Raw genomic sequence first — 25265 nt, 5'->3', positions numbered from 1 at the left:
TTCATGATGTGTAACTTATCTGTTACTGTCCACCAGTGTAAACACAAACGAGCTCATCAAAGTCTTCGCGCCTCCTTATTGAACATTGATGCTTTCTTTTGGTTCCGTGTAGAAAACTACACCGGGCGATTTGAGTTCCGTTATAATCACAAACGTTTGAATCGTTGACGCCCCCTTGCGGTAGCAATGATCATTAAAAAAACTGAGATAAGTACATTTTTGGGTACTGTTGTTTATTATTTTTAGTAAGGTACAATACAACTTATAAAAAGTAAAAATGCCAAAAATAATTCTCTTTATAACATGAACATGCCCTTTCCCAAAGTGTAAACCTACAACAAAACCTTTACCTTCACTGATTGCATGAAATGTAATGGGGAGAAATGATTTGTTGTATAAAAAGTCACTCTTACAAATAAACATTGTTTTCTTATTTAAAAAAACAACAACTAATAAATCACAGTGATTAAAACTCGACCTATGAGAGAAAACACGCACACAGCAATATCATTGTAAAAACTGCAACAAAAGTTGCTTGTAAAACATTAAAGCTTTCTTAAACATTCCATAAAACCATTCAATCACATTCCACACCTCTTGTCATTATGGTTTCACCTGTAAATAAAAATAGAAACAAGTGAGACTGAGACTTCACAAACTGTCAGCATGATCATGAATACAAGTTGCCAACTTAAAAACTGCACATGAACAATTTCTTTTTTACAGCTACCTTGTTAGCTGTTGCAGTTTTGTATTAAATACATGAGAATGAAACTGGAGGACTATGTTACCTATAATATGCAGACAATATATAGGAGTAGTCACGTAAATATTGGAATATGTGTTACCTGCAAATTCAGTGATTCATTCAGACTTCCACCCATCTTCTGTAAGCTCTCATGAAGCCCAGCTTTCAGAAGTGTGTAATCTGGTTTCTCAGTATACTGCAGGCTCATCACATTAGACAGGTATTTTTGTAATGCACCTAAATTACAAAAAAAATATTACATACGCATCTTCGCTAGCACTAAGCACATGAAGTGAGAATAGAAACAAGCATGCCCACCTGAAGCTTTCTTCTGTTTGTAATAGCCACTCAAAAGTCCAGTGATATCAGAAATATACCTGTAGGCAGGCAGAAAACATATTCAACATAAAAGCACATAACTGTAGCCTTACCTCTGAAAAGTGGTATGTTTTAATTCTTGAAAATATTACATCCAGTAGCGATGTTCCTTTATGATTCTAAATGCATATGGTATGATGACGTAGTCAGATAGCAGTCGCTTGTATTTCAATGAAAATCTGTTCATGTACTTTCAGCCAATGAAAGCTCATGATGGGCTAGCAACCTTCATTTCTTAATTAATCAATAAGATTAATTACAAGAACATTACAAGCAATTTATCATAAAAGAGCCAACAATATCTGCAGCACTGCAAAAAGCAAGTTTCAAAAGTAAGCAATAGACGCAGTACACAAGCTAGGGTGGAAATAAAAATTATTTATTCTTTATTAGAAAAAAATATTTGTATATTTTATTTAAAAAAAAAAAACTATTTGTAAGAAATGCCTTTATAGATTATGTTCAGCTCTCTTCAAATTGGACTCCAAGAAGGACCCTCAAGGGGGTACTAGGGGGTCCACGGACAATTTGCAAAAAAACCCCCGTAAAATGTAAAAGTTTTTTACAATTCTGTGTTTTATAAACTATTATCTTAATGTATTCAATTAAAATTTTTCAGATATTATAATTTTTTTATTTTAAAATAAATTTTACTTTATTATTCAAATTTTATTCAGACCAATTATTCAAGTTTTTAAAAATAACTCAAAGTATTAAAGGGGTCATATGATGCGATTTCAATTGTTCCTTTCTCTTTGGAGTGTTACAAGCTCTTGGTGCATAAAGAAGATCTGTAAGATCTGTCATTTCTCCGATCACAAATGCAGACAGAGTTTTATGTTTACGCGGCGCGATGCAATGCAACACAACGCATAAAAAGACAGTATAGGTCATTATAATCAGTAATTATGTCTCCACTGGATGCAACAAATGCCTCGTTTGTAATGGGTTTTAATGTTTTTGTCTCGTGGCTCCGGCCGGACACGGCATCAACAGTATGGTGAGGGATGTAACATTTCCGTCACACGCTTGATGTATTCGGCCAATCACAACGCACTGGATAGCTGGCCAATCAGAGCACACCTCGCTTTTTCAGACTGATGAGCTTTGTAAAAATCGACGTGTTTCAAAAAGGCGGGGCATAGAGGAGAAACAATAATGTACAGTATGTGGAAAATAATGTTTTTTTGAACTTTAAACCGCATAAACATTTCATTACACCAAATAATGTTATTTTTAGCAGCATCATATGACCCCTTTAACAAGCCTTAAAATATATAGTTCCCTTTATAGTTTAACAAGGTGGTCCATCATATTTAGGGGTCCTTAGTATCAACAAAACATTTTGCTCACAGTAAAGGTTTGTTTCTTGAAGGTTACCAGTTACCACCACTAAGCTTTAACAACTATACCACACTACTCCTGGTAGTAAGTATATGATAAGCCACTATGTTATTATTATGTTATGTTACTGTGTTACAAGAACTAGTCTGACCACATAGCAGTTAGCCAAGGGGTTATCAGTCTTACTTTCTGGATTCAAATTTACCTTCTTATGTAACTGACTTAAAGTTGTGACCAGTCTTGAAAAAAAAAATGTGATGACTAACTTGTAAGGCTTGTTTAAGCAGTTTATGCAACCGGTCTCTCTTGAATATATGCCTGATGAAGATGTTTTTGTGGTTTCACTGACCTCTCCTTCTCTGCAGCAATGGCCGAGCTTGTTTGAGAGAGCTGACTCCAGGGTAGTGAGCCTGTCATCCAATACAGCATACAGTAACCCAGAGACTGCAGGTCACTACGACGAGAGGGGCCTGCAAAACACCCATAGACCATAGTAAATTAGACTTGCTTTCGTACATGGATAAAGTAAGTAATGCAATGAACATGTGATGCTCACCAGCTCCCTTGTGAGAATCCACACTGATAAAGTTGATGTTACCCTGGTGTGCAGTGCGGCTACCCTGTCTGTACTCTACATGCTTTCCACCAGGGCAAAACCTAAATGCATGACCAAAGCCTGACAAGAAAACCTACCAAATGAACAAACAAAAGCTTTAATACTTAAGTAATATATAGAGTATATATGTTCAGTTCATAAGGGTCATGCTTATTGACCTCTGTGTGACTGTTAGTGTTGATGTAAATATTTCCAGCATGGATGTCTGCATGGGCATATTCCTTCTCGTGGATGAATTCCAGTGCATCCAACTACAAAACACATACACACACATACTATATATATATACATCCTTTTCATAGAGAATGGCATGGCTAGGGAAATAGAAACAAATCTGAACGTTGTTTAATAGCACACTCACTAGTCGCAGTGCAAGCTGGAGCACAGCTTTCTCAGATAGAAAATCGTTCCCTTCATCCATGACTGTCTGTAGAGTTTGACCCATGCTAGGAAAAACTAAAAACCTGCAGGGAAGTGAATATGAATATGGTTATGATTAGATTCCACAGTGAACTCATTGAACTGTTTTTATCTTTACACACAATCATAAAATGTGGTCATGATGCAAGATTATGAAAATCAGTGAAATGCAAATCAATGATCAAAGACGTCAGTGTACACAATCACAAAGACTAACATTATTACAGATGAGATGTGGAAAAATGTATGTAAATACATTCCACCATTTCCCAATTGCAAAATGACTTGCTGTTGGCTATAAGACTATGATAAATATAAAATATATTGGCTTCAAAAGCCATTTTTGTAATGTCAATATAATTATTGTAACGTCTCATCTCGAATGTCTTGAGGCTTTTCTCACTGTGTATTGACATCTATGATTATATGTGCACTGCCATTCAAAACTATAAGGTCAGTAAAATGTTTTAAATGCTTTTGAAAAAAGCCTCTTATGACTAACAGGTCTGCTTTTATTTGATCAAAAAAAAAATATTATAAATTATATATACACACACACACACACACAGTAAAACAGTAATATTGTAAAATATTATGAGAATTTAAAACTGTTCTCTAGTTTTATATATATTTTTAATTATTCCTGTGATGGCAAAGTTGAATTTTCAGCAGCCATTACTCCACAATCCTTCAGAAATCACTCTAAAATACTGATTTAGTGCTCAAAAAACATTTCATATTGTCAATGTTGAAAACAGCTGTGCTGCTTAATATTTGGGGAAATATTTTCAGGATTTGCTGAATAAAAGTATTATTTCCAAACATTTGAACAGAAGTGTATAATAGGCTATAAAAGTTTCCGAACATAAGGATATAAACCCAATACCTATATGCTTCATGAAGACCGAACCCTACACAGGATGGAATCCCAAGGAAGTCCAATTTGTGCAGTTTCAACCATTTCTCCACTATTGACAAAGAAAAAGAAAGTTGTGGTTATAAGCCTGTAGTTGCACTAAGCTGGGTCATTATGTATCCATTACAAGTGCTAAAATGACTGACCTGCATCAGTTTTGGCTGCTCTCAGATGGAAGTTCTGCTCATTAAACAGGTGTCCCTCTTTAGCCCCCTGAGAAAGAGAACACAAAGTCATCAAGACCTTCTTCCCAAACACGTGTACACAGACACTACATTGTGTGAACACAGCACTCACCAGTCGCAACATGTACTTGCAATCATTTGAGTCTGCGTGCTGATTTGCCTGGCAGACTAGATTAGATAGACAATATTTAGATTCATAAGCCACCTTTAATGCATTGCTGTTATTATTATTTTAACCATCTGACAAAAAAAATTATAAAAGGATTTAAAGTACATAGATGGATGCATTCACTCATCTCATTAATCAAGGGTAAGATGGTTATTGACATACGCCTTACCTGCATATGTCAGATCTAATTCTGTTTGCCACAGAAGTTCAACCAGCTTCCACTTTTTGCTGGACTGGTCACAAACCACTGTACCCTCTGGGACAGGCTCAACAGCGCACACTCGCTTCCTGGCTTTGCATTTGACTAAAACCCCACAAAATAACAACATTTAGCTATTTTTGCCATTTAGTATGAAACAAAATAAAGAAATGTGTTGCAATCACTTTTAGATATCATGAAACATTTTTTTTTCAATATATATTAAGCAGTCTGTCCTCTAGAAAGTGCATCTTACATGAGCTTTGAATAACTGAAGATGTTTGCTTCGCCTCCTCATCTTTAACCTGGGGGGAAGCCTTCTGTTTTCGAGGTGACATCGAAGATGTCTTATCTGAAATAATGCAGCACACAAAACATTTCAGGACAAACTATTAAAAATCTACTAAATATGTATTTATTTGTAAACGTGTGCAAAAATGATTGCATTTGTAATGATTTGGTCATATTTGCAATTTATATGACTATATGACTGAGCAGGAAAATCTACTTTATCTATAGCTGAAAAAAGATAACACATCTAAATTTGAAGATAATATAGTTTCCCAGTACACAATATCTTACCTGGAGTTTGAAATGTAGCCAAAAAAGTTTGATTCACCTCCTCTTGTTCTTTAACCTGGGGGGATGCCTTTCTTTTTCGTGGAGATTTCAGTGACTTCTTATCTGAAACAAAGCAGAGGTTTTTCACATAAAATCCTTCAGCAGTCAATGTTAGAACACTGTTGATTTGCATTTAGAAGAACATTTCTATATGTAATAATGTAACCTTTCTTGATGTCTATTCAAAACAACAGGAGCATCTAACTACCTTCAGCTATAATAAAACATGCTATTTTTTTAAAGATAATGTCTAGTGTTTCACATTATAGTGTGTCTGCCTGGGATTTGAGTTATTATAGCAGACTTCTTCCTCCTCCTCGTTAACCAGAGGGGATGCTTTTCGTTTTCGAGAAGATGGCAAAGACTTCTGATCTGAAATTTAGCCATCATCTTTCACACAAATTCTATCATGTCTACAAAGCCTTTGTTTCTACACTAGAAACACACAACACACTTAGACTCACCTAATGAGTCTGTGGCTGTGCTACTCAAGGTCTTCTGCCGTGTTGAGAACAAAGGTGGGCGATTCAGTGCAGATTGTGAGGAGTCTCCAGCAGGATCGACTACAAAAAGAATGTGGTTTACTGTGGTTTTGTCAATACTCATTTATAAAGAAGCAACTGAGGTCCGAATGAAAGCTCAGTCAGATTGCATATACACAGATTTACAAGTATTTTGCACATACTACCATTCAAACGTTTGGGGTGGGAAGATTTTTTTTCATGTTGTCGAAAGAAGTCTCTAAAGCTCACCAAGGCTGTATTTGATTGATGAACTACAACTACAATAAAAACGTAGTACTGTGTAAAATGTCATTTATTCCTGTGATTGTAAAGCTGAATTTTTAGCAACCATACTTCAGTCTTCAGCCACAGGATCCTTCAGAAATTATTCTAATATGCTGATTTGGTGCTCAAAAAAAATTTCTTATTATTATCAATATTAAAAACAGTTGAGAGCATTCATGGGATTTACGGGAAGAACAAAAATATTTTATCTCAGATTATTTTAAACAAATATGACTGGTTTATGTCTGGGTAACCAATACCACAACGATGCACTGCATAGCTACTACATATTCAATCAGTGAGTTAAATGCTGATATTATATTAAGTCCATTTTGAAAGCTGCTACAGCTGGGACTGAGTAGGGAGATTAACAGTCTCCAACTAAATGACAAGTCAATAATGAAAACTGGACCATGCCATCACCTAAATTTAACGTTACGTTACCTATGAACCAATAAATGGTTATCTAATCATTGTAGATATGAAACCAGCAAACATTTTGTACACTAAACAGTTGTAGTAATGTACTTAAGTATTCATGATGAAGACAATTAAAGCATTTATCATCTTGATCTGCTCCTTTGATTAGGACTCTCAAACAAAACGACCTGTAGACTAACTTTTCGGATCAATCTAATTAAAATAACTGGTTGAACTAAAGCCTGTATTTACCTTCCATGGCGCTCACAGTTGAAAGCACGGAGTTTGGATGTGGTTCGGGTGGCTGTGAAGCTACAGCTTCTGGTAGGTCTTCAGGCAGTCTCCCACCACAGGACGGACAGAATCTGAAACCAGGCTGTACCTTTGAGCCACACTGAGGACAGAAGTTCAGCATTGTGATGGCGAATTAGACGGGCTGGGTGGAAATGCCCCTCGGCAAAAAGTTCTGAGAGTCAGGACCAGAAGGAAAGCTCCTCCAACGATGTTTCCAAATGTTGTGACTGCGGAATCAGCCTCCTACAGACGTCCCACGGACTGTTGCGACCGAAGCGCTGTAACGGACACAAGTCACGTGATCATTTGCAGCTGACCTATTACGCCAGGTGACAAGGCCCAGAATTCTTCTTCTTCTTCCGTTTTTTGGCGTGTCACATCCTGTGTGCATATCGCCACCTACTTTTGCTGTTATGCAGTCATGGTTGATTTATGATCAATGTATTCCTTGTTTTTGCTTTTCCTGTTCTTACACACGTATATACACAACTATTCCTACTTAAATAATTATTCGATGCTCCATCCCATTCCTTCTCCCCAGGCTCCACCTGGCGCTGCGTGTTCAGCTCCTCCAGACTAAATCCGTGGTCTCCTGAAGATCCAGAATAGAATAGAGCATCCGCATTCTATATTTAAATCCTTTCACTTAACCCAGTAGTATATATGTATTTTATTAATATCCTGTATCCTTCTCTGTCTCTGTTAAACTCATAGCCTAATAAGTATTCAAATCCTTATTTACCTTTTTTGTTTAAATATGATATTAGTTCCTTTCTTTCTTCATCATACCTTGTACAATTATATATTACATGCTTCACTGTTTCTTTCTCCCCACAGTTCCCACATAGACCAGTCTTATGTACTCCAGTTATGAACAGTGACGCGTTCAATCCAGTGTCCAAGTCTAGTTATTATAACCTCTTCTTTTCTATTTCTACCACTTACGCTTCTTTGAGGGGAAAAAAAGGAGGGGTGAGGCATATCTGGAACCTTAACAAGACAGAGAGTGTTTTCTAACAGTACCTTAAAGGTACATATTAGTACCTAAAGTGTAATTATTAGTACCTAAAAGGTACAAAAATTTACCTTTTGAAAAGGTACCGCCCCAGTGACAGCTGTTGTACCTTTTTTTCTGAGAGTGTATATACTTATTTACATTATACTTAATACTACCCATTTCCTGCCATTCTCTTTTCTTATCCAGTATCTCTAGATCAATTTTAACATCAGGAATTTGGCACCTCTCCCCATACAGGTGACACACTACCTTCTATATTTGTTATCTGATATTTCTCTGCTAACTGATTTATATTCCATCCATATCCTCTCCCTTTGTTATTTGAGTATTTCCAGCAATTATTTAAAATATCTTTAGCTATATGTTTTCCAGAATTACTCTTTAAAGACAACCAATATACCAAAGACAATTTAACTCTCCTCAAACTCAATGGCATTTCATTTGCCTCTACTAATAACGCATTTACTGGTGTTGTTTTAGTTGCTCCTAAGCATATTCTAAGAGCTCTATACTGTATCCTATCTAGACTCCTTAATACTGTTTCTGATGCTGAGCCATAAATCATGCATCCGTAATCTATTATAGATCTTATCAAAGCTTGATATATTGTTAACATTGATTCTTTTTCAGCACCCCATTCTTTTCCAGCTATTGCCCTCATCACATTTAAAATCCTCCTGCTTTTTTTTATCTATTTCCTCAACATGTTTTTTCCAGGTATATCTCCCATCTAACCAAATTCCTAGATACTTAAAAACCTTTACTTGTTCTAAAGGTTTTCCATATAATAGTAGTTCAATATCTTTAGAAACTTATTTTTTTCCTACTGAGCAACATATAACATTATTTATTTGTTGACATTTTAAAACTCCATTCTATACTCCATTTTCCCACCTTTTTAATAGCTGATGGCATACTTGAAATCACTTGGGATACATTTCGACCTCTTTTCCAAATAGCACCATTATCAACATATAACGCACATCCCACACCATATCCTAAATTGTCAAAAATATAATTAATCATAATGTTAAAAAGTATTGGACTTATTACACTCCCTTGTGGAATACCATTTTCTGCCTTAAAAACTGATGACTGACACGCTCCTACTTGTACTATAAATGTTCGTAATAAAAACTGAGATAACAAATTATACATTTTACCATCTATTCCTATCCTTGATGCTTTAATTAACAGCCCTTCTCTCCATATTGTGTCATACGCTTTTTCTATATCAAAATATACTACTGTCATAATTTCTTTCATTTTTATTGCCTTCTCTATTTTGTTACTGACTTTATTAATGCATCCATTGTTGATCTTTTACCTCTAAATCCACACTGATATTTACATAATTTACCCTTCTTATCTAACTCATAAGATAATCTATGAACTATTATATTTTCCATTAATTTACATAAGTTTGAAGTTAAAGCAATTGGTCGATAACTTCCTGGGTTTGTTGGATTTTTACCTGGTTTTACAATAGGAATTACTACAGCTTGATTCCATATCTTTGGAAGTATTCCTTCTACCCATATTTTATTATATAACTTAAGTATCATTAATAATACACTATCTGACAGATGCTTTATTATTATATAACTTATCCTGTCACACCCAGGAGCAGTATTGGTACATTTTTGTAGTGCTGTTTTCAGTTCTGTGATAGTAAACTCTGAATCCATACAATTATTATTACTATTTCTCTTTTTCAAAATATTTCTTCTTCTTAATTCATATTCTTCTCCCAATTCTATTCTATGTGCTTTTTCTAAAACCTTACCCAAAATGTTTGCTTTGTTTATATATGTTACTGCCACTGTATCCTCTTCAATTAAAATTGGTATTTGAGTTGACCTTTTCCCTTTCCCACTCATATTTCTTAACATGTTCCATATTTTATCCATAGGAGTATCTTTTCCAATGGTAGAACAAAATTCTCTCCAACCTTCTCTCTTGGCATTCTTAATTATTCTTCTTGTGTTAGCTCTTGCTTTCTTGTATTCCACCAAATTACTTATATTCATATTTTTCCTAAGTTATTTAAATGCCTTATTTCTTTCTTTTATTGCTTTACTGCACTCTTCTTTCCACTATGGAATATTTTTTTTTTCTGTCCCGCAATTCTTTGTGGCATATATTTTGTTGCAGCTTCCATTATTAAATTCGTAATAGAGTTGCAAAATGTACTATATCCAAGGCCCAGAATTAGAGGTCTGCACGTGCTTTAAAGGGGTCATATGTGATGTTGCTAAAAAGAACATTATTTGGTGTAATGAAATGTGTTTATGCAGTTTAAGGTAAAAAAAACATTATTTTCCACATACTGTACATTAGTGTTTCTCCTCTATGCCCCGCCTTTCTGAAACTCGTCGATTTTTACAAAGCTCATCGTTCTGAAAAGCGAGGTGTGCTGTGATTGGCCAGCTATCCAGTGCGTTGTGATTGGCCGAATACCTCAAGCGTGAGACAGAAATGTTACGCCCCTCACATACTGTGATGATGCCCTGTCAGGCCGGAGCGATGATTCAAAAACATGAAAACCCATTATAATTTATAAACGAGGCATTCGTTGCATACAGTGGGGACATAATTATGGATTATAATGACTTATACTGTCTTTTTACACGTTGCGTTGCATCACACCGTGTAAACATAAAACCATGTCTGCATTTGTGATCGGAGAACTGACAAACAACAAGCCCTACTCTACACTGCCCAAAAAAACTCGCTTTAAATATATAAAATACAGGAGTGAGCAGAGGCCGGGGGCTAGAGTGAGCAGAGGCAGCGGGCTTGAGAACGGCGCGGCCAGCGGATTTGACGAAGGAGCATCCGGTGGGCTTGCGGCAACCACATGTGACGACCCCGGGCTGGACTCAACAGCGCAAAGTTGTTGTATTTCCTCAGCAACCAACACAGATCAGCTCCAGGCATGACGAAGCGGATATCGTCCTCTTTTGGAAGACCAAACAAAGTAGTTTCGCTTTCACAACGAATCACACAGTGCCTTCACGACATGGCGGCGGCGGCAACAACAATACTACAGCGAGAATAAAAGTTACGCCTTCTTTCTTTGCGTGAACATTTGGGCGGCGTTATGCAAATCTTCCCACATCGTGATGTAGATATGTGGGGGCGTGTTAGAACGAGCTGTTTTAGGTAGGTGTGGCTGACTCTTAACTTTTATAAAGAATATCTCTTTGGATTTGAGACTTTAGTCTTTGCAAATTTACAGATCTTCTTTATGCACCAAGAGCTTGTAACAGTCCAAAGAGAAAGGAAAAAATTAAATCGCATCACCCCTTTAATGCTGTTTTCACGATTGCATGCAACGGTCAATAAACAAATACATGTAAAGAAACAGAATCATTAAGGCTCGGCCAGTTCACAAGGCAAAAAAAAAGCACGTACCAGTTATGAATGTTTATGAACATCAGGTGCAGCGGTCACATAAATTCTGCCGAGTTTTTGAATGGTTGTATACAAGACGATAATTCTTCCATCGTGCAAATTTTCCTCAGTTAAGGCTCGTTATCATTCGGCCTGCTTTAAATCAGACACAGAGATGCAGTGCGGTAAGATCGCATTTATTTGAATTAATTAATTATATAATTTATTTGAATTAGCGAGAGAGAGAGAGAGATAGAGAGAGAAAGAGAGCTGAAAGTTGCGTGTGTGAACCTGCGTCTGCGCGTCTCTCTCTACAAGTAATGAGGCCTAGTTACTTCAAAAACAGCGATTTTACCCCCTCATTGCAGATAAATATAACGTTGCGAGTCAGTAGCCTGTCGAATCTATTTTACTAATAAAAGATTCCGTGCTGTGTTGTCGTGTGCAAGTACGTCTATGAAAGCAGCGTAGTCTACTGCATATAGTTTTAGCTTAGATATAAACCCGAGCCCGACCCGAACCCGAAGCTATTCATTAAACATGAACCCAAACCCGACCCTGACCCGAGAGTATTTCGCGACCCGTCGGGCTCGGGTCGGGTAACAATCCTCTACCCAGAATGCATTGTTTACCGTTTTTACAGCATGTGCAAGACGAGCAATGTATACAATTGCCTGCATATTTCTTCATACGTTATGGCTTCTGATTAAATGACAGAAAAGTAAGAATTTCTTAATTCCTATATTAATGTGTGGCTTAAGACTTTCTTTTGCTGAACATAATAGATTTTTGAAGATTACTGGAAACCAAACAGCTCTGGTGACAAGCAAGCAAGCAAGAAATTGAAATGACAGAATTTGTATTTGTGGGTGAACTATCCTTTAAATCCTATTTTTTTTCTCTCTATCTACCTTGATCTTTGTGTTTTCAGCCTTTCCATCATTTCACCTACTTTGCTGCCATATCCTCTGAGATGCTAAACTATTTCGTTTTTTTTAAACACCATGCCAGTTTATGTGGCCATTTTCATGATGAAAAAATGTTATGGTAAAACTTAAAAACTGAGTTGAAAATTGTCATCCTGGAATGGCCCATTTGGTAATGGAAAATCTGGTCTCATCGATTTTGAAAATTGATAACTTCTTGATGCTAAACTGAAAAAAATATATACAAAAATAAAATAAAATAAAACAATTTTGGAGGTTCACATTTTTCCAGGGTTTCTGCAGGATTTTTAAGCTCAAATTTAAAACTTTTTAAGACCTGCACAAATAAAATTAATATCATATGAGCGGGGTAGGGCAATATCTATAGTACCATATTAAACTGTAAAATTACTGTGAAAAGCATAATTTACAGTTCAGATACAAGTTTTCACAAAAACAAAAAGTTTTGTAAAATGATAAACGTTACATTTCAGCCTTTGAACCACTTTTAAGAAAATGGATGAGTCAAAAGTATTAATTATTATATTAATTTAAACAATTAATATCAATAAATTATTATATCAATTAAATAACATGAATTAGAGGTGTGCGATATTAACAAAAATGATATCTCAATAATTTTCTGGGATTTTATCAATAACGATAATTAGATAATATTTTGCTGAGTGTGTTACTGTGCTGATATCTTAAGGACTACCGTGGACAGCTGACTCTTTAATTTTTTGATATTCTTCATATTTGGTGTGGTCAGTTCACAGGAGTGATAGAAATTAATAATTTCCAACAAGTTTTATGGGCATTTTTACCTTTAAGCCATTTTTTCTAAAAGTATGTACCATCTTTTGAGTCAAATTCTTGCATTTGGTCTGTTACCAAGCAAATGAAATCAGTATGAACAAAATTTATCTTAAATCTTTAGCTACATTAGAAGTGGCATTTAGATGCATTTACACACTGTTTAATACAGCTCTGAGGGACATGGAATACTTTTCCATGCAGTTACAAATGCATAAATAATGTTTTGATATTTTAAACATAAAACATTGAAAACTGATGTTTGAAATTATTTAAAAAATGAAAAGGTACCTTAAATGTGAAATTAAAACTGCCAGTAGGTGGCAGCAAGTCACTGTTAGTAAGTGATTAATTGCGATTGAACCGAATCATTTAAACGGTTGATTCATTCAGGAACGAAACACATCCTGTTACTCAGAAATGCAAAACAGCGCTGTGGCTGTGTTTGGAATTATTTTTGTTGGAGAAATAGAGCAAAAACAGGTTAATATGGTGTCTAAAACGTAAGTCTCTTAATATTAACTTCTTGTTTATTGAACTGTTGTATAAAATAAATATCACATTTGTAATCATGCTGACTTTTGGAGAAAAAAACTGTCACTCTACGTGTGATATTAACTATATGGCATGACGTCGGCGCCAATGGCCTCGTGGGCAGCGCGCCGACATGTTGCTCGATTGTGCTTCGGGCGTCCCGAGTTCAAGTCCCACTTGCTCACCTTTCCCGAGCCCACCCCCCTCTCTCACACCCACTTCACATCCTGTCAACCTACTGTCCTATCTAAATAAAAGGCATAAAAAAACGCCAAAAAATAACTATATTATATAAATATATAACTTTTCTGCCCCATATCTTGAATTATGTGATAATTCTAAATGCATTTTAATAGACTGAATCATGCAGTGAAAGAACGCACTCTAAATGCACACACGCACTAGTCTAAACTACCAAGACTTCTTCACGTAATGTATGCGTGCACTCTGTAGGTGTGTTTTGTTTGCTTTTCGCGATATACTCGCACATCCTTAAAACAATTTTGTCGCAAACCATACATATCGCACACCCCTATACTGTTTAGATTTTTTAAATGCATTGTCTTCTTATCGATCTACCAGTTCATATTTAAAGCTCTGCGTGTTTGCAGGGTAAAAACATGGGTCGATTTTTGCATTTGTCTGAAATCGAAACAAAACAACAGTTTTATTGAAAATGCACATTCATTCTCTGCCAGCAGGTGACGCTTTTGGCAGACCTATAACTATTTCTCCGGTAACGGCAGAACACGAAGCAGTGCAGCACCGGACTTTGAACATGCAGCCAGTGCGGGCAAGAGGCGGGCCCTACCTAATAAGCGAAATATGCGGCTGCATAGGGCCCCCGTGGCCACCAGGGGCCCCGTGTCAGGAGTTCAGTCAGCAATCACTAGAGTAAGGCAAGATGATGGTGGAGATGGCAACAGCAGAGCTGAGCTGGAGCATTCTCTGAAGCTGAACTTCCATAGGAATTAATTAAAAACGTTCGTGGACACGCACTGTAAGTGTCTGACAAATCTTGTAGAATGCAATGGCGCTCAGCACCTCCGGGCCCGATCGCGAAATCGAAAGCGAAACTAAAAAGGATGCGTGCGCGCATTCAAACGCAATTTCAGTTTGAGAGCGGCTGCGGCTCCCTGATGCATGCGAATTTGGCAGCATACAATATCTAGGCTGTAATTAGTATGCACACTATAATAGGATGTGTAGTTATAACCATCTCTTAGCTCTGTATCATGCTTGAAGAAAATGTTGGTTTCTGTTTGCGCTTTGATTGGAATATTGAGAGAGTAGCCTACTTTGATTATGGTTGCACTTAATAAGACTAAAGCCCCGTTCACACCAAGAACGATAACTATAACGATAACTAAGATAACGATATTAGCATCCACACCAGCGAACGATATCGTCTGTTTATTCTAAGCGCACGCGCGTCTGCCGCTTTAAATTCTTGAGCTCGTTACAGCAGGATGGATTCTGATTGGCTGTCAGTGTTTTATCGTTCATCAGCTGGGAAAAAAATCGTTTTGAAAGTGATCACAACCATATCGTTCCTCTGTATCGTTATCGTTATAGCTGTGGTGTGAACTATTCTGTTCTTTAATATTGAGAACGATTTTTAGAACTATATCGTTATCTTTATAGTTATCGTGCTTGGTGTGAACGGGCCTTAAGAAAGAACTGTTCTTTTTTTTCTATGATCAATTTGTGGAAAAAAGTTCAGATAGGAGGTCAAGGTTTCTTTTTTTCTATGATCAATTTGTGGAAAAAAGTTCAGATAGGAGGTCAAACATTCTAAAAACTCATAGCCTGCAAGTACAATTCTATAGGTCTGAGACTCGTGACATACAGAAGAGAAGTCAGTCAGTTGAGTTTGTGGCAAAATCTTTTACAGTGCTTGAGTATTCTGTTATTGCATATAATAATTCATACTCCGAACGCAGAACTAAGATGGCATTTATTGCAAGACTAGTTAAAACATTTCAATGCACCTGCAGACTGTTTTTCCAGGCATGTTTTTCATCATTGAAGATTTCTTAAAATAGTGTAAAAATCGTGTCTAGTCTCATTCTTGTGAACACCATCTCTTCTCAGATTTTTGCCTTCAATTTAATGTTGCTTAAATCTGTTTCCACATGTGTTATATATATATATATATTTTATTGTTTTTGCATTTTAATCTGGACTGTCATGCCAGCCCAGAAAATTAATTATTCTTCTATTATTATTATTATACTGTTCTCTAATGCAATTTTCATAACCAGGTGTTTTTGCTTTAAGCATTAATCTCACTGAATTTTGATACATTTCTCTTAAGTAATCGTTGAACTCTTTAATCTTTAAATTTTAAACTCTTTAGTTTTAAAAGTTTGCTTAAATGGGTTGTTGACATGACATTGCATTTTCAGTGTCACACAATATAAAAAATGTAAATAATATTGTCATCATTTAAGATGCCTTTGTCTTACATGGACCCATTGTTATAAAAACTGCTTTGTTATTAGATTTTTTTTACAGTTTTGTGCTAAATCTCAAAATTGTCCTATGGTGTGACTGTCTCAATGTTCAATAAATTACAACTTTTATAAAAAAAATTTTTTTGTAAACTTTTATGCCTCAGGCATAATTTTACAAGTGTCTATTTTAGTAATTGGCAATCATTTTTTCATCCATATATTTCTAAAAGCATATGAACTTGATACATTATGTCACTGAAAACTATGTCCTCCGGTGTGACACTATATCCTTTTTAAACTCCACGGACAACTTTAATTAGTTGAAGGACCAGGAATAGTGTTTTACAAAAAAAAGTTTTTTACTGGATATTTGTCAACTACCCAAATATATTTTCCTATCTATATCTTGAAAGATAAATATATTGAGGAAAACAAATTGGTAAATCTTTACAATTAGGTGTCAGTGTACATTGGGATGGGATGCGGGTGGTTAGGTGAAACCGTAGGTATGGGAGCCCCTTTTGAAAATCTGCTTAGGGCCCCCAAAACACAAGGGCCAGCCCTGCGTGCAAGTTTATTCGTCACATTCAGCATATCGCAATTCTGGTTTTACCGTCCCCAAATTTAAGACCTCTTGAAATCATAATTAAGATTTTCTTGTGCAATGTAAGACTTTTTAAGGCCTTAAATTTCATAAAACTAAATTTTAGACTTTTTAAAACCCCACGGAAACCCTGTTTTCTCCAAAATGTCAAATGTACAAAACAGGGTTATGAAAGTATGCAAATGAGAGTAAAAACCATGTCAGTTCATTTAAATTTCTCTTCACAATAAATATTAACGCTGTAGCCATCTTGCCAGCCTTTTTCATTAACCAATACTGTCGACTTAAAAAATAAAATAGTGAGACAACGTGATAGGTTATCAACTCTAGGGCAGGAATAACACAAATGACTGAGAAAACACTTTTGCTGAAAGTTTTCTTTTTATTCCCAGTGCAGAAATGTACAAAATCACTTGAATACATTCACACACTGGTCAATTCTGGAATGAACATGAACTTTTTTTGTGTTAACACTCATATATATATATATATATGTACAGCGTGAGTAGATTCAATGAAACTGATTTTCTAGATATCTGACATGAAAGGCCTTATTACGAATCTCTATTTTAACGGCAGGTAATCTATAATTCGCATGCATGTACGTGTTTGAAATCCCGTTAGGTTCAGGTAAACTTTCATTTAGCTAAACAAAATACAACATCCCTGGCATTTCCCCCACAACCCCATCCCCCCAATCCAAATCAATCTTGTAAAAATAAAAAGGGTAAAGAAATAACTATTTCCATAAAAAGGAAATCCTTGTTTCCTTGTGAAACAGACATACTGAAGTATATCAACAATTGTAAAATCCAGAGGTCTGTCCCTGCGCATGAGAATTTTTCCAAGAGTCCAGTTCTTGTTTCTGCTTCTCCAGCTCCTCCTTTTCTTTCTGAATCTCCTCTCTCTCCTTCTGCAGCTCCTCTTTTTCTCTCTGGAGTTCATTCTTCTCCCTCTGGAGCTCTTCTTTTTCCTTCCGCAATCTTGCGTGCTCCTGCTCTTGTTCACATTTCTGGTTCTGAAGCACTCGGCGCTCAGCATCCATTTCACGGAACTGCTGCAGTAGCTCCTTCTGCAGCTGTATGCTCCGCCCCTCTTCCTGCTGGACACGCCTCAACGCCTCTGTCAGCTCCCGTTCTCTTTCCAATATACGCACACTTTCAGACCACTTAGCACCTAAGGGACAAAAAAAAAAATAGTACAAAAAAAATATTAAAGCCTTTAATATAGGCACGGAAGCGTAATCAAAAAACAACCACAAGGAGCTTTGTGTGTTGGCAGTGTGTGTACACAACCACCCTATAATGATAAAAATCCACCCAGTGTTTTTTTTTTTTTTTTTTTTTTTTAAATCCCAATAAATGATAACCCATTTCTCAAATCAAGCCGATCTCAGATTCTTGGCTGCGTGACGTCACGCAGACCCAGGCCACTCCCCTGATTGTTGATTGACACTGGTGTTTTACCCATTGACCCGCCCTGACTGAGCGGTAGACAGTCCGCCATTGTTTTGATGCCAGAGCAGGAGTAGACAAGAATGTCTCCGACTAAGCGATTGAGGTGCTTTGTTGTTGGATGTAATAACGAACATTGCAGTCAGCATTTACTCCCGACATCTGAGCCACTGAAGACGCAGTGGATTACTTTTGTTTTTGAAGGGAATGTGCCCCCGATCTACCTAAATGCATCTATGTTCACGCAAATCATTCGTGATCCAGCCTCATCTACAGAAGAAGTGAGTATAAGGTTTTTTTTTAATGAATCTTTGCAAATCACCTTTCCTAATAATGGGCTACTTAGCAAGTTTCACGATGAATGTGGCTAAAGTTTACAGCCTCATGAGAACAGCGCGTCACCCCACGGAACAGAGGGGCGGGCCAGCATTTAAAGGGACATTCAAGGAAACGGCTCGCTATGAACAGAGCTGTTTTTGACAGGGTAAAAGGGGTGCTGTTTTTCACTAACATTGAGAAATTTTAACCAAAGTATGTTATAGACTTTTCAATAAGACCCTAAAGAATCATATCAAATAGTGGAAAATGGGCATCCGATGACCCCTTTAATGTTGCATTTAACTCAGGAGTTATCTAGTGTTCAGTTCGTTGGTTAGCTACAAAAAATGGGGATCTTATTTACTGTTAATTATATATACATGTTTGAACATACTTACTTTGAATAAATCTACCTTATGTGCAATTGAGTTGTATACAAACATTTTAGTTTCATTTCAGTTCAGTGAGATTCATATTTTAAAATAAAAAGCAGTTGAATATAATGGGCTCTGTTGTAAATTTTAACCTCTAATATTTTGATAATGTACCAAATTGTAGGGTTCCTTGTATAGTTTACAGCATTAGCAGGAATAGATTTTTTTCCCCCTTAAAGGGGAGGTCTAATGCTATTTCATGCATGTTGAGTTATTTACACAGTTAAAAGAGTTGGATTCTCATGCTAAACATGGCCAAAGTTTCAAAAAAACGATATGAATGTAGAACGGAGTATTTCTGTGTCAAATATACTCCTTCCGGTTTTGTACAAGTTTCAGAGAGTTTTTTTTCAAGCTTGGCTTTTCGTGTCGTAATGAAGGGTGGAACTCCTTATATGGGCATTTCTCCCGGAAGAACACGCCCACGCACGCATCCACCAGAGCGAGAGCCCATCAACGCGCTTCATTCGGCTGCACTGAAAGTGACTCACTCGAGAAGAATGTCTCCAAAGAAGTGTGTTTTTGGTTGTAAGGGAAAGATAACCTTGTTCAGCTTCCTAAAGAACCCAGCATTATGTAAACAGTGGATGCAGTTTGTTTTTCCGGGGCAGCAACGGAGTTTCACAAGTGTGTTTGTTGAGGAACATTTTATAAACAAGGCCCAGTTCGACGCTGTATTTGCACATCGTTTGATACTGAAAGATGGAGTGGTCCCAGCTATAAAAGATCCCAGTCATGATTCAGAACTGCAGACGGTAAGTGAAACTGCATCAAATGTCTGTGTTTTGTTGGCAACCGGGCAAGTGCTTGTCACTCTTTGGCTCCTCCCACGGCATGCCTCCAAGAGCTCGGCTGTTTCCGGAGAGAATCGGAAAACTGTATTTTTCTTTTATAAATATGATAAAACTAGACTCTTTGGAGCTATGAACTATGCTATACTACTCTATAGGTACTCAAGATCAACATGAGATTGGGTGAAATTGTGTGTTATGTCCCCTTTGAGAAAACCAAACTATTGGTAGTAATTGGTATTCATTCTGTATAGTTGGCTTGGCTATTGGCATTGGTGGAGAAATTTTGTACCAGTGCATCCCTAGTTATTAGTATCATTGTGTTATTAATATTTTGACTTTTTTTAATAACAAAGAAAACTAAAGTTTTAGTATTTTTGTGCATTTATATTTCTTTGTTTTTATAATGCATGTATAATGTCTGTATAGTTTTCATACATTTCAGTTTTAATTAGCCTGCTTTAGTGCATCATGTTAAACTAAATGAAAATAAAAAATTTTTCCTAGGCAATAACTAAAATGAAATATGTTTAAGTTTTTTACACATTTTATTTCAGGAATGTACATTTTTATTTTTTATAAGTTTACGTTCTAGTTAACTATAATAACAATTATATATAATATATATATATATATATATATAATAACTATAAAAGCAGTGGCTCAACATCCCTTTCACACAAAATGTAAAACAAGAACATTGAGAAGAGGTAAAAGCAAACTATACCTGCATATCTGTCTAGGCTGGTACTGCAAGGTGTACGGACATCGCGCTTTGGCGACACAATGTGTGATCTAGTTGGGGTCCCACTTGCTAATGTGGGAGGAGAGGCAAGGCGGCTTGGATCTTCAGATTTGCGTTTGTTAGGCCGCTTTTGTGGGTGATCCTCGAGTTGTGCGAACTCATTGGGATGCTTATGCTGTAGATGTCTGATAAGGTTACTTGTGCTACTCCGGTGCTGGATCTTCTCCATGCAGAGCAAGCACAGGGCTCGCGGCTCCTGGCCAAGCTTTCGATAGTGCACCCACACGGAGCTCCACTTGCGAGTATTAGCTGGGTTGTCATCCTCTTGTATCTCTTTCCCATCCCCTTCATCAACAGGCCCCTCACCTTCCTCCTCAGCCACCTCCGCTTCAGTTGTCCCTTCCCCTGCCGCAGCACGGAGGATCCCTTTGATGGCTCCATCCATTTCACCATCTTCACCCACGGACTCCACCTCTACCTGCTGCTCATCCATCAATACTGTAACTTGATGGAGAAAAAAAGGGAGGAAAAAATTAAATGCACAGAATATTTTTTACATGGCTAAAGGCACTTTAACTGAACATGTGACACTCTCTTTAAATGCGTGTTCCTTGTTTGAAGAGTGCATGACGACAGACTGAATTACAGACAATAAACCACACAAAATAACATTTGTAATAACCTGCATTTAAAGTAATATGTATTACTAAAAGTCAATGGGATAGTAAAAAATGTTATGCCAAGCTAAAGGTAAACAAAAAAATAAAACAAATGAGGGAGTAAGTTCAACAGAAGACGCGTTGTTTAAAAATACAAATTGGCCTTCTGAGGTACACAATAATAAATTAATGAAGCGGCCTTCCGCTAACGTTAACAGTTGTCCCTTCCCCTGCCGCAGCACGGAGGATCCCTTTGATGGCTCCATCCATTTCACCATCTTCACCCACGGACTCCACCTCTACCTGCTGCTCATCCATCAATACTGTAACTTGATGGAGAAAAAAAATAAAAAAAATTAAATGCACAGAATATTTTTTACATGGCTAAAGGCACTTTAACTGAACATGTGACACTCTCTTTAAATGCGTGTTCCTTGTTTGAAGAGTGCATGACGACAGACTGAATTACAGACAATAAACCACACAAAATAACATTTGTAATAACCTGCATTTAAAGTAATATGTATTACTAAAAGTCAATGGGATAGTAAAAAATGTTATGCCAAGCTAAAGGTAAACAAAAAAATAAAACAAATGAGGGAGTAAGTTCAACAGAAGATGCTAAATGTATAACGCGTTGTTTAAAAATACAAATTGGCCTTCTGAGGTACACAATAATAAATTAATGAAGCGGCCTTCCGCTAACGTTACATTATGACAGAACAAAATGTTGCTAAGCAACAAAAGCAATGAATTTGGAAGCTGCGCACTACTGACATGATCAACAGGTGCTGCATGTCATAACCGTTTCTATTCCTCTCTGTCTATTTCTATACGTGTTATAACTTAGGTAAAATTAAACCAGGCATAGCAAAAAATAATCTTAGCTTAATGACCCGCTAGTTTTAGAATTTTTGAAAAATCGCGCCGATCCGGGGATGTGACATCATGTGGTGCATCACGTGACAAATTCGGATCAAATACAGTTCGATACAATTCAGATTTTAGAAAACCACAGACATTATGTACAATTCACTAATCATAGATCGTTCGTATGCAAAATACGATTTGATACTTCATACAGAACGGGGTCGTAACGGTTGAAGGTTTTCTGTCCAGTGTATTGTGGACAGGAGGGGGCGGGGAGGCTCTTGCTGTCAGAGCACCGTATATTGCTGATCCAAATCAGCGACACGATTCAAAAGATTCATTCGTTTGACTGAACGAGTCGAATCGAATCGACTCCAGTCGGGGAAATTCGTTTGAGACCCTATCAAACACGCAAAATTAGCCTTCTATAAATGGGCGACGCAATAGACAATTGTTTGACGAAAACAACATGGCGTCGTTGCGACATCCACCCAAAACCCTGGCCTAAGCGAAACTCTCATCACTAAGACTAAAGACTCTGTAAAACGAACCCGTTCTTACGGAGGAGTCGATACTGAATCTCACAGTCACAACGAGCGCTGTTTTGAACGATAAAGCGCCTTTGTATCGGCTTTGGACTCGCATGCGGTGAATTTTAAGCACGTGCACAGGCCAAAATGGAGGGGAAACATCACAAATCAAAGGAAAACATATGTCCGGTATCATTTCTAAGATCCATAACCAGCCAGCTGTCTAATAGACGCATCGGTGTACACCTCGTGACACTGTACATGATGGTAAACACTAACGTTACAATGCAATCACTGAACGTTTCATACCTTCCACGCAACCACTGTCGTTGCGTTTGGTTACCGCATCTGTCGCGGGCTTCCTTTTGTCCAACGAGGAAAAATCAGAGGGGTGTTTCGTTCGTAAATGGCGAAGCATGTTTGTCGTGTGACCAAAATACAAAACCGTCTTCATACAGAGAAGACACAACACTCTTCTGTCATCTTCAGCTTGGAAAAATGACCAGACTATACTTCGCTTTCGTGCCGCCATTTTCGAGCAAGTCGACTTTGAATACTGACTGTCTGATCGGCGTATTCTAGAGGGTAACCTTCTCTGCGTTCAATTCTGGCGCATGCGCATTGGTTCTGATGCTTTGATCACTACCAGGCACTGAGAAAAAATGTGAGGGGGACACAATACTTTATCGGTTTTTTGTATACATATGCAGCATTCGACATATTGTTTGTCTTTTAGTAGGGTGTACCATTTCGTCTACAGTATTAAATTGTAGGCTATGTCTGTTTTGAGTTACTGTCTTGAGGCTAGTGTCTTTGTTAACTTTGTTGCCTGTTTCGTTGTAATAATAATAATAATGTTAATTTACTGTTTACTGAATTGTCTGTGACTGAACTAATCAAGGCTGTAGTGTTTATACACGTCATATAAATACTAAGTTCATAAGAAAGTTGTTTGGTTTGTTTAGAATTCAAATATTTTTGTTTTGAAGTTTATTGAATCTTCAATACAAAACATTTAATTAAACTGTACATGTATAAGCTTCACATATCTTCAGAATCCTCTTAGATTTGTTATTTTTTAAATCTTTGATTGTTTGGTTCTTCGAAGCTCACCCCGGAGTTGCTGTCGTAGCAAATCACAGAGATGCCGATTCGCACATATTATCACAGGACCTCGGTGTTCGGCGAAATATGGCAGGGCATTTGCGGGGGCATTTTTACTTTACAAATTACAGACATGGCCGATTCGCACGGGATTAAGATCACAGACAACCTCCGCAATTATTACAAATGACTGGAGGTCACCAGGTAATACTAACCCCGTGCGAATAGGGCTGTAGCAACAGGTCCGTAAACTTAATATAAACCGGATTAGACTGCATCTTTTTAAGCAGAATTGATACTTAAAATCTGTCTGATACCACCGCTAACGTTAACATTACTTTATTACAAGAGTACCCTACTAATCCAGGGACTATAATTTAAAATAATAATCATTTAAAAATTAATTTAAAGTTTATATAATAATGCTGTGTAGTCTTTAATACTACAGACACAGCCAGTTTTACTTACTGAAAGATTTATTCGAGTTATTTATAAGAATTATTACTTCACATTTGTATTCGAGTCTTACACACATGCTGTGCTACGGTGCCGGTAAGCTGACATGTTCGGTTCACTTAGTTTTGTCGAGGCCTCGACTTCTTCTGTTGAGGGAACACATCTTTTTCTCGTGGCCACGAGTTTTTCGAGTCTTACACACATGCTGTGCTACGGTGCCGGTAAGCTGACATGTTCGGTTCACTTAGTTTTGTCGAGGCCTCGACTTCTTCTGTTGAGGGAACACATCTTTTTCTCGTGGCCACGAGTTTAATGCGTAAACAAACCTGCGTGACCATAGCAACCCGGGATTATCAAAACTGGGGGCGACCCTTTAGCGCCCCCTTTAGAATACCAGCAGATATTCATGTCAAAGCCACATCTAAAAAAAAAAAAAAAAAGAGGACAAAACAAGGTAAATATGTTCAGTAGGGATTTAAAAACATTTAATTAAATTAAGTTAAATATTTATTTTTAACTCATAACAAATAATAAAAACACCATCCACACATCAACCCACCACTCTCTCTTAAACCGTGCACAGACACCAATTCAGCAATAAAAAATATAATTCAAGAAACTTTGTGCAGCTTAGTAGAACCGTTAACATGTCCAATGCACTGGACATCAGGGAATAAGTCACAACAGGTATATTACAGTAAATGATATCTAGTGTCCAGCATAATAAGTTTATCAGTGCTGTAAAGCGCTCTCTCACACACATACAGGAAAAAATACTCAGCAGAGCACAAGCTTATCTTCACTGCTCAAAATAAAATATGAAAACTTAAGAGGCTCCCATTTAAACCCTGTGACTCAAATTTAAACTCAAAAGATCACATAAAAATAGGAAAAGCACAGAAATAAGTTTTTCACAGCTAAGCTTTGCACATCTTTTTTGTTACAGTAAATAAGCAACAAAACAACCCTGAAACCACAATTCCTATAGTTTCAGATAGTATGCATAAACTTTGTTATTATCTAAATCAGTGGTTTCCAACCCCATTCCTGGAGGCC

The 25265-nt window shown here is 37.0% G+C and overlaps 3 protein-coding genes across 3 annotated transcripts in view; all 3 read right to left on the bottom strand.

The window, feature by feature from the left end:
* Positions 1-226: 226 nt before the first annotated feature.
* On the bottom strand, positions 227-7797 carry vrk3 (VRK serine/threonine kinase 3). The gene is made up of 15 exons (XM_016273258.1): positions 7057-7797; positions 6061-6159; positions 5558-5659; positions 5232-5327; positions 4946-5080; positions 4720-4775; positions 4569-4635; positions 4393-4474; positions 3448-3550; positions 3245-3337; positions 3027-3159; positions 2820-2940; positions 1067-1125; positions 849-985; positions 227-615 (listed from the first exon to the last, which is right to left on the bottom strand). Exons 1-15 carry the CDS (start codon positions 7217-7219, stop codon positions 604-606), a joined length of 1458 nt encoding a protein of 485 aa, XP_016128744.1. The 5' UTR covers positions 7220-7797; the 3' UTR covers positions 227-603.
* A 9422-nt stretch (positions 7798-17219) lies between these two features.
* On the bottom strand, positions 17220-23308 carry LOC107585959 (reticulocyte-binding protein 2 homolog a). Its single transcript, XM_016273152.1, has 4 exons — positions 22959-23308; positions 21496-21578; positions 20573-21011; positions 17220-18024 (listed from the first exon to the last, which is right to left on the bottom strand). The coding sequence occupies exons 1-4, from the start codon at positions 23179-23181 to the stop codon at positions 17645-17647; spliced, it is 1125 nt and encodes a 374-aa protein (XP_016128638.1). The 5' UTR covers positions 23182-23308; the 3' UTR covers positions 17220-17644.
* Positions 23309-24685: 1377 nt separating this feature from the next.
* LOC107586014 (glucose-fructose oxidoreductase domain-containing protein 2-like) overlaps positions 24686-25265 on the bottom strand; it is a gene marked incomplete at its 5' end in the record, with an annotated part of 1489 nt that continues 909 nt past the window's right edge. The window contains one exon of the mRNA XM_016273227.1: positions 24686-25265. This exon is cut by the window's right edge and continues 909 nt beyond it.

Source organism: Sinocyclocheilus grahami, unplaced genomic scaffold, assembly GCF_001515645.1.
Source record: "Sinocyclocheilus grahami isolate Dianchi unplaced genomic scaffold, SAMN03320097.WGS_v1.1 scaffold76.1, whole genome shotgun sequence".
Lineage (NCBI taxonomy): Eukaryota > Metazoa > Chordata > Actinopteri > Cypriniformes > Cyprinidae > Sinocyclocheilus > Sinocyclocheilus grahami.
This window is presented reverse-complemented; position numbering and strand designations above follow the sequence as displayed.

Excerpts from the sequence above, each read along its gene's own strand:
- vrk3 (XM_016273258.1), bottom strand. The coding sequence starts at position 7,219 with ATGCTGAACTTCTGTCCTCAGTGTGGCTCAAAGGTACAGCCTGGTTTC. Across the intron at positions 5,081-5,231 it reads TTCAGTTATTCAAAGCTCAT|TCAAATGCAAAGCCAGGAAG; the intron begins GTAAGATGCACT and ends GTGGGGTTTTAG. Across the intron at positions 3,338-3,447 it reads TCCAGCTTGCACTGCGACTA|TTGGATGCACTGGAATTCAT; the intron begins GTGAGTGTGCTA and ends TGTGTTTTGTAG.
- LOC107585959 (XM_016273152.1), bottom strand. The coding sequence starts at position 23,181 with ATGGCGGCACGAAAGCGAAGTATAGTCTGGTCATTTTTCCAAGCTGAA. Across the intron at positions 21,579-22,958 it reads CGACAGTGGTTGCGTGGAAG|TTACAGTATTGATGGATGAG; the intron begins GTATGAAACGTT and ends TTCTCCATCAAG. Across the intron at positions 18,025-20,572 it reads CAGCCTAGACAGATATGCAG|GTGCTAAGTGGTCTGAAAGT; the intron begins GTATAGTTTGCT and ends TTTGTCCCTTAG.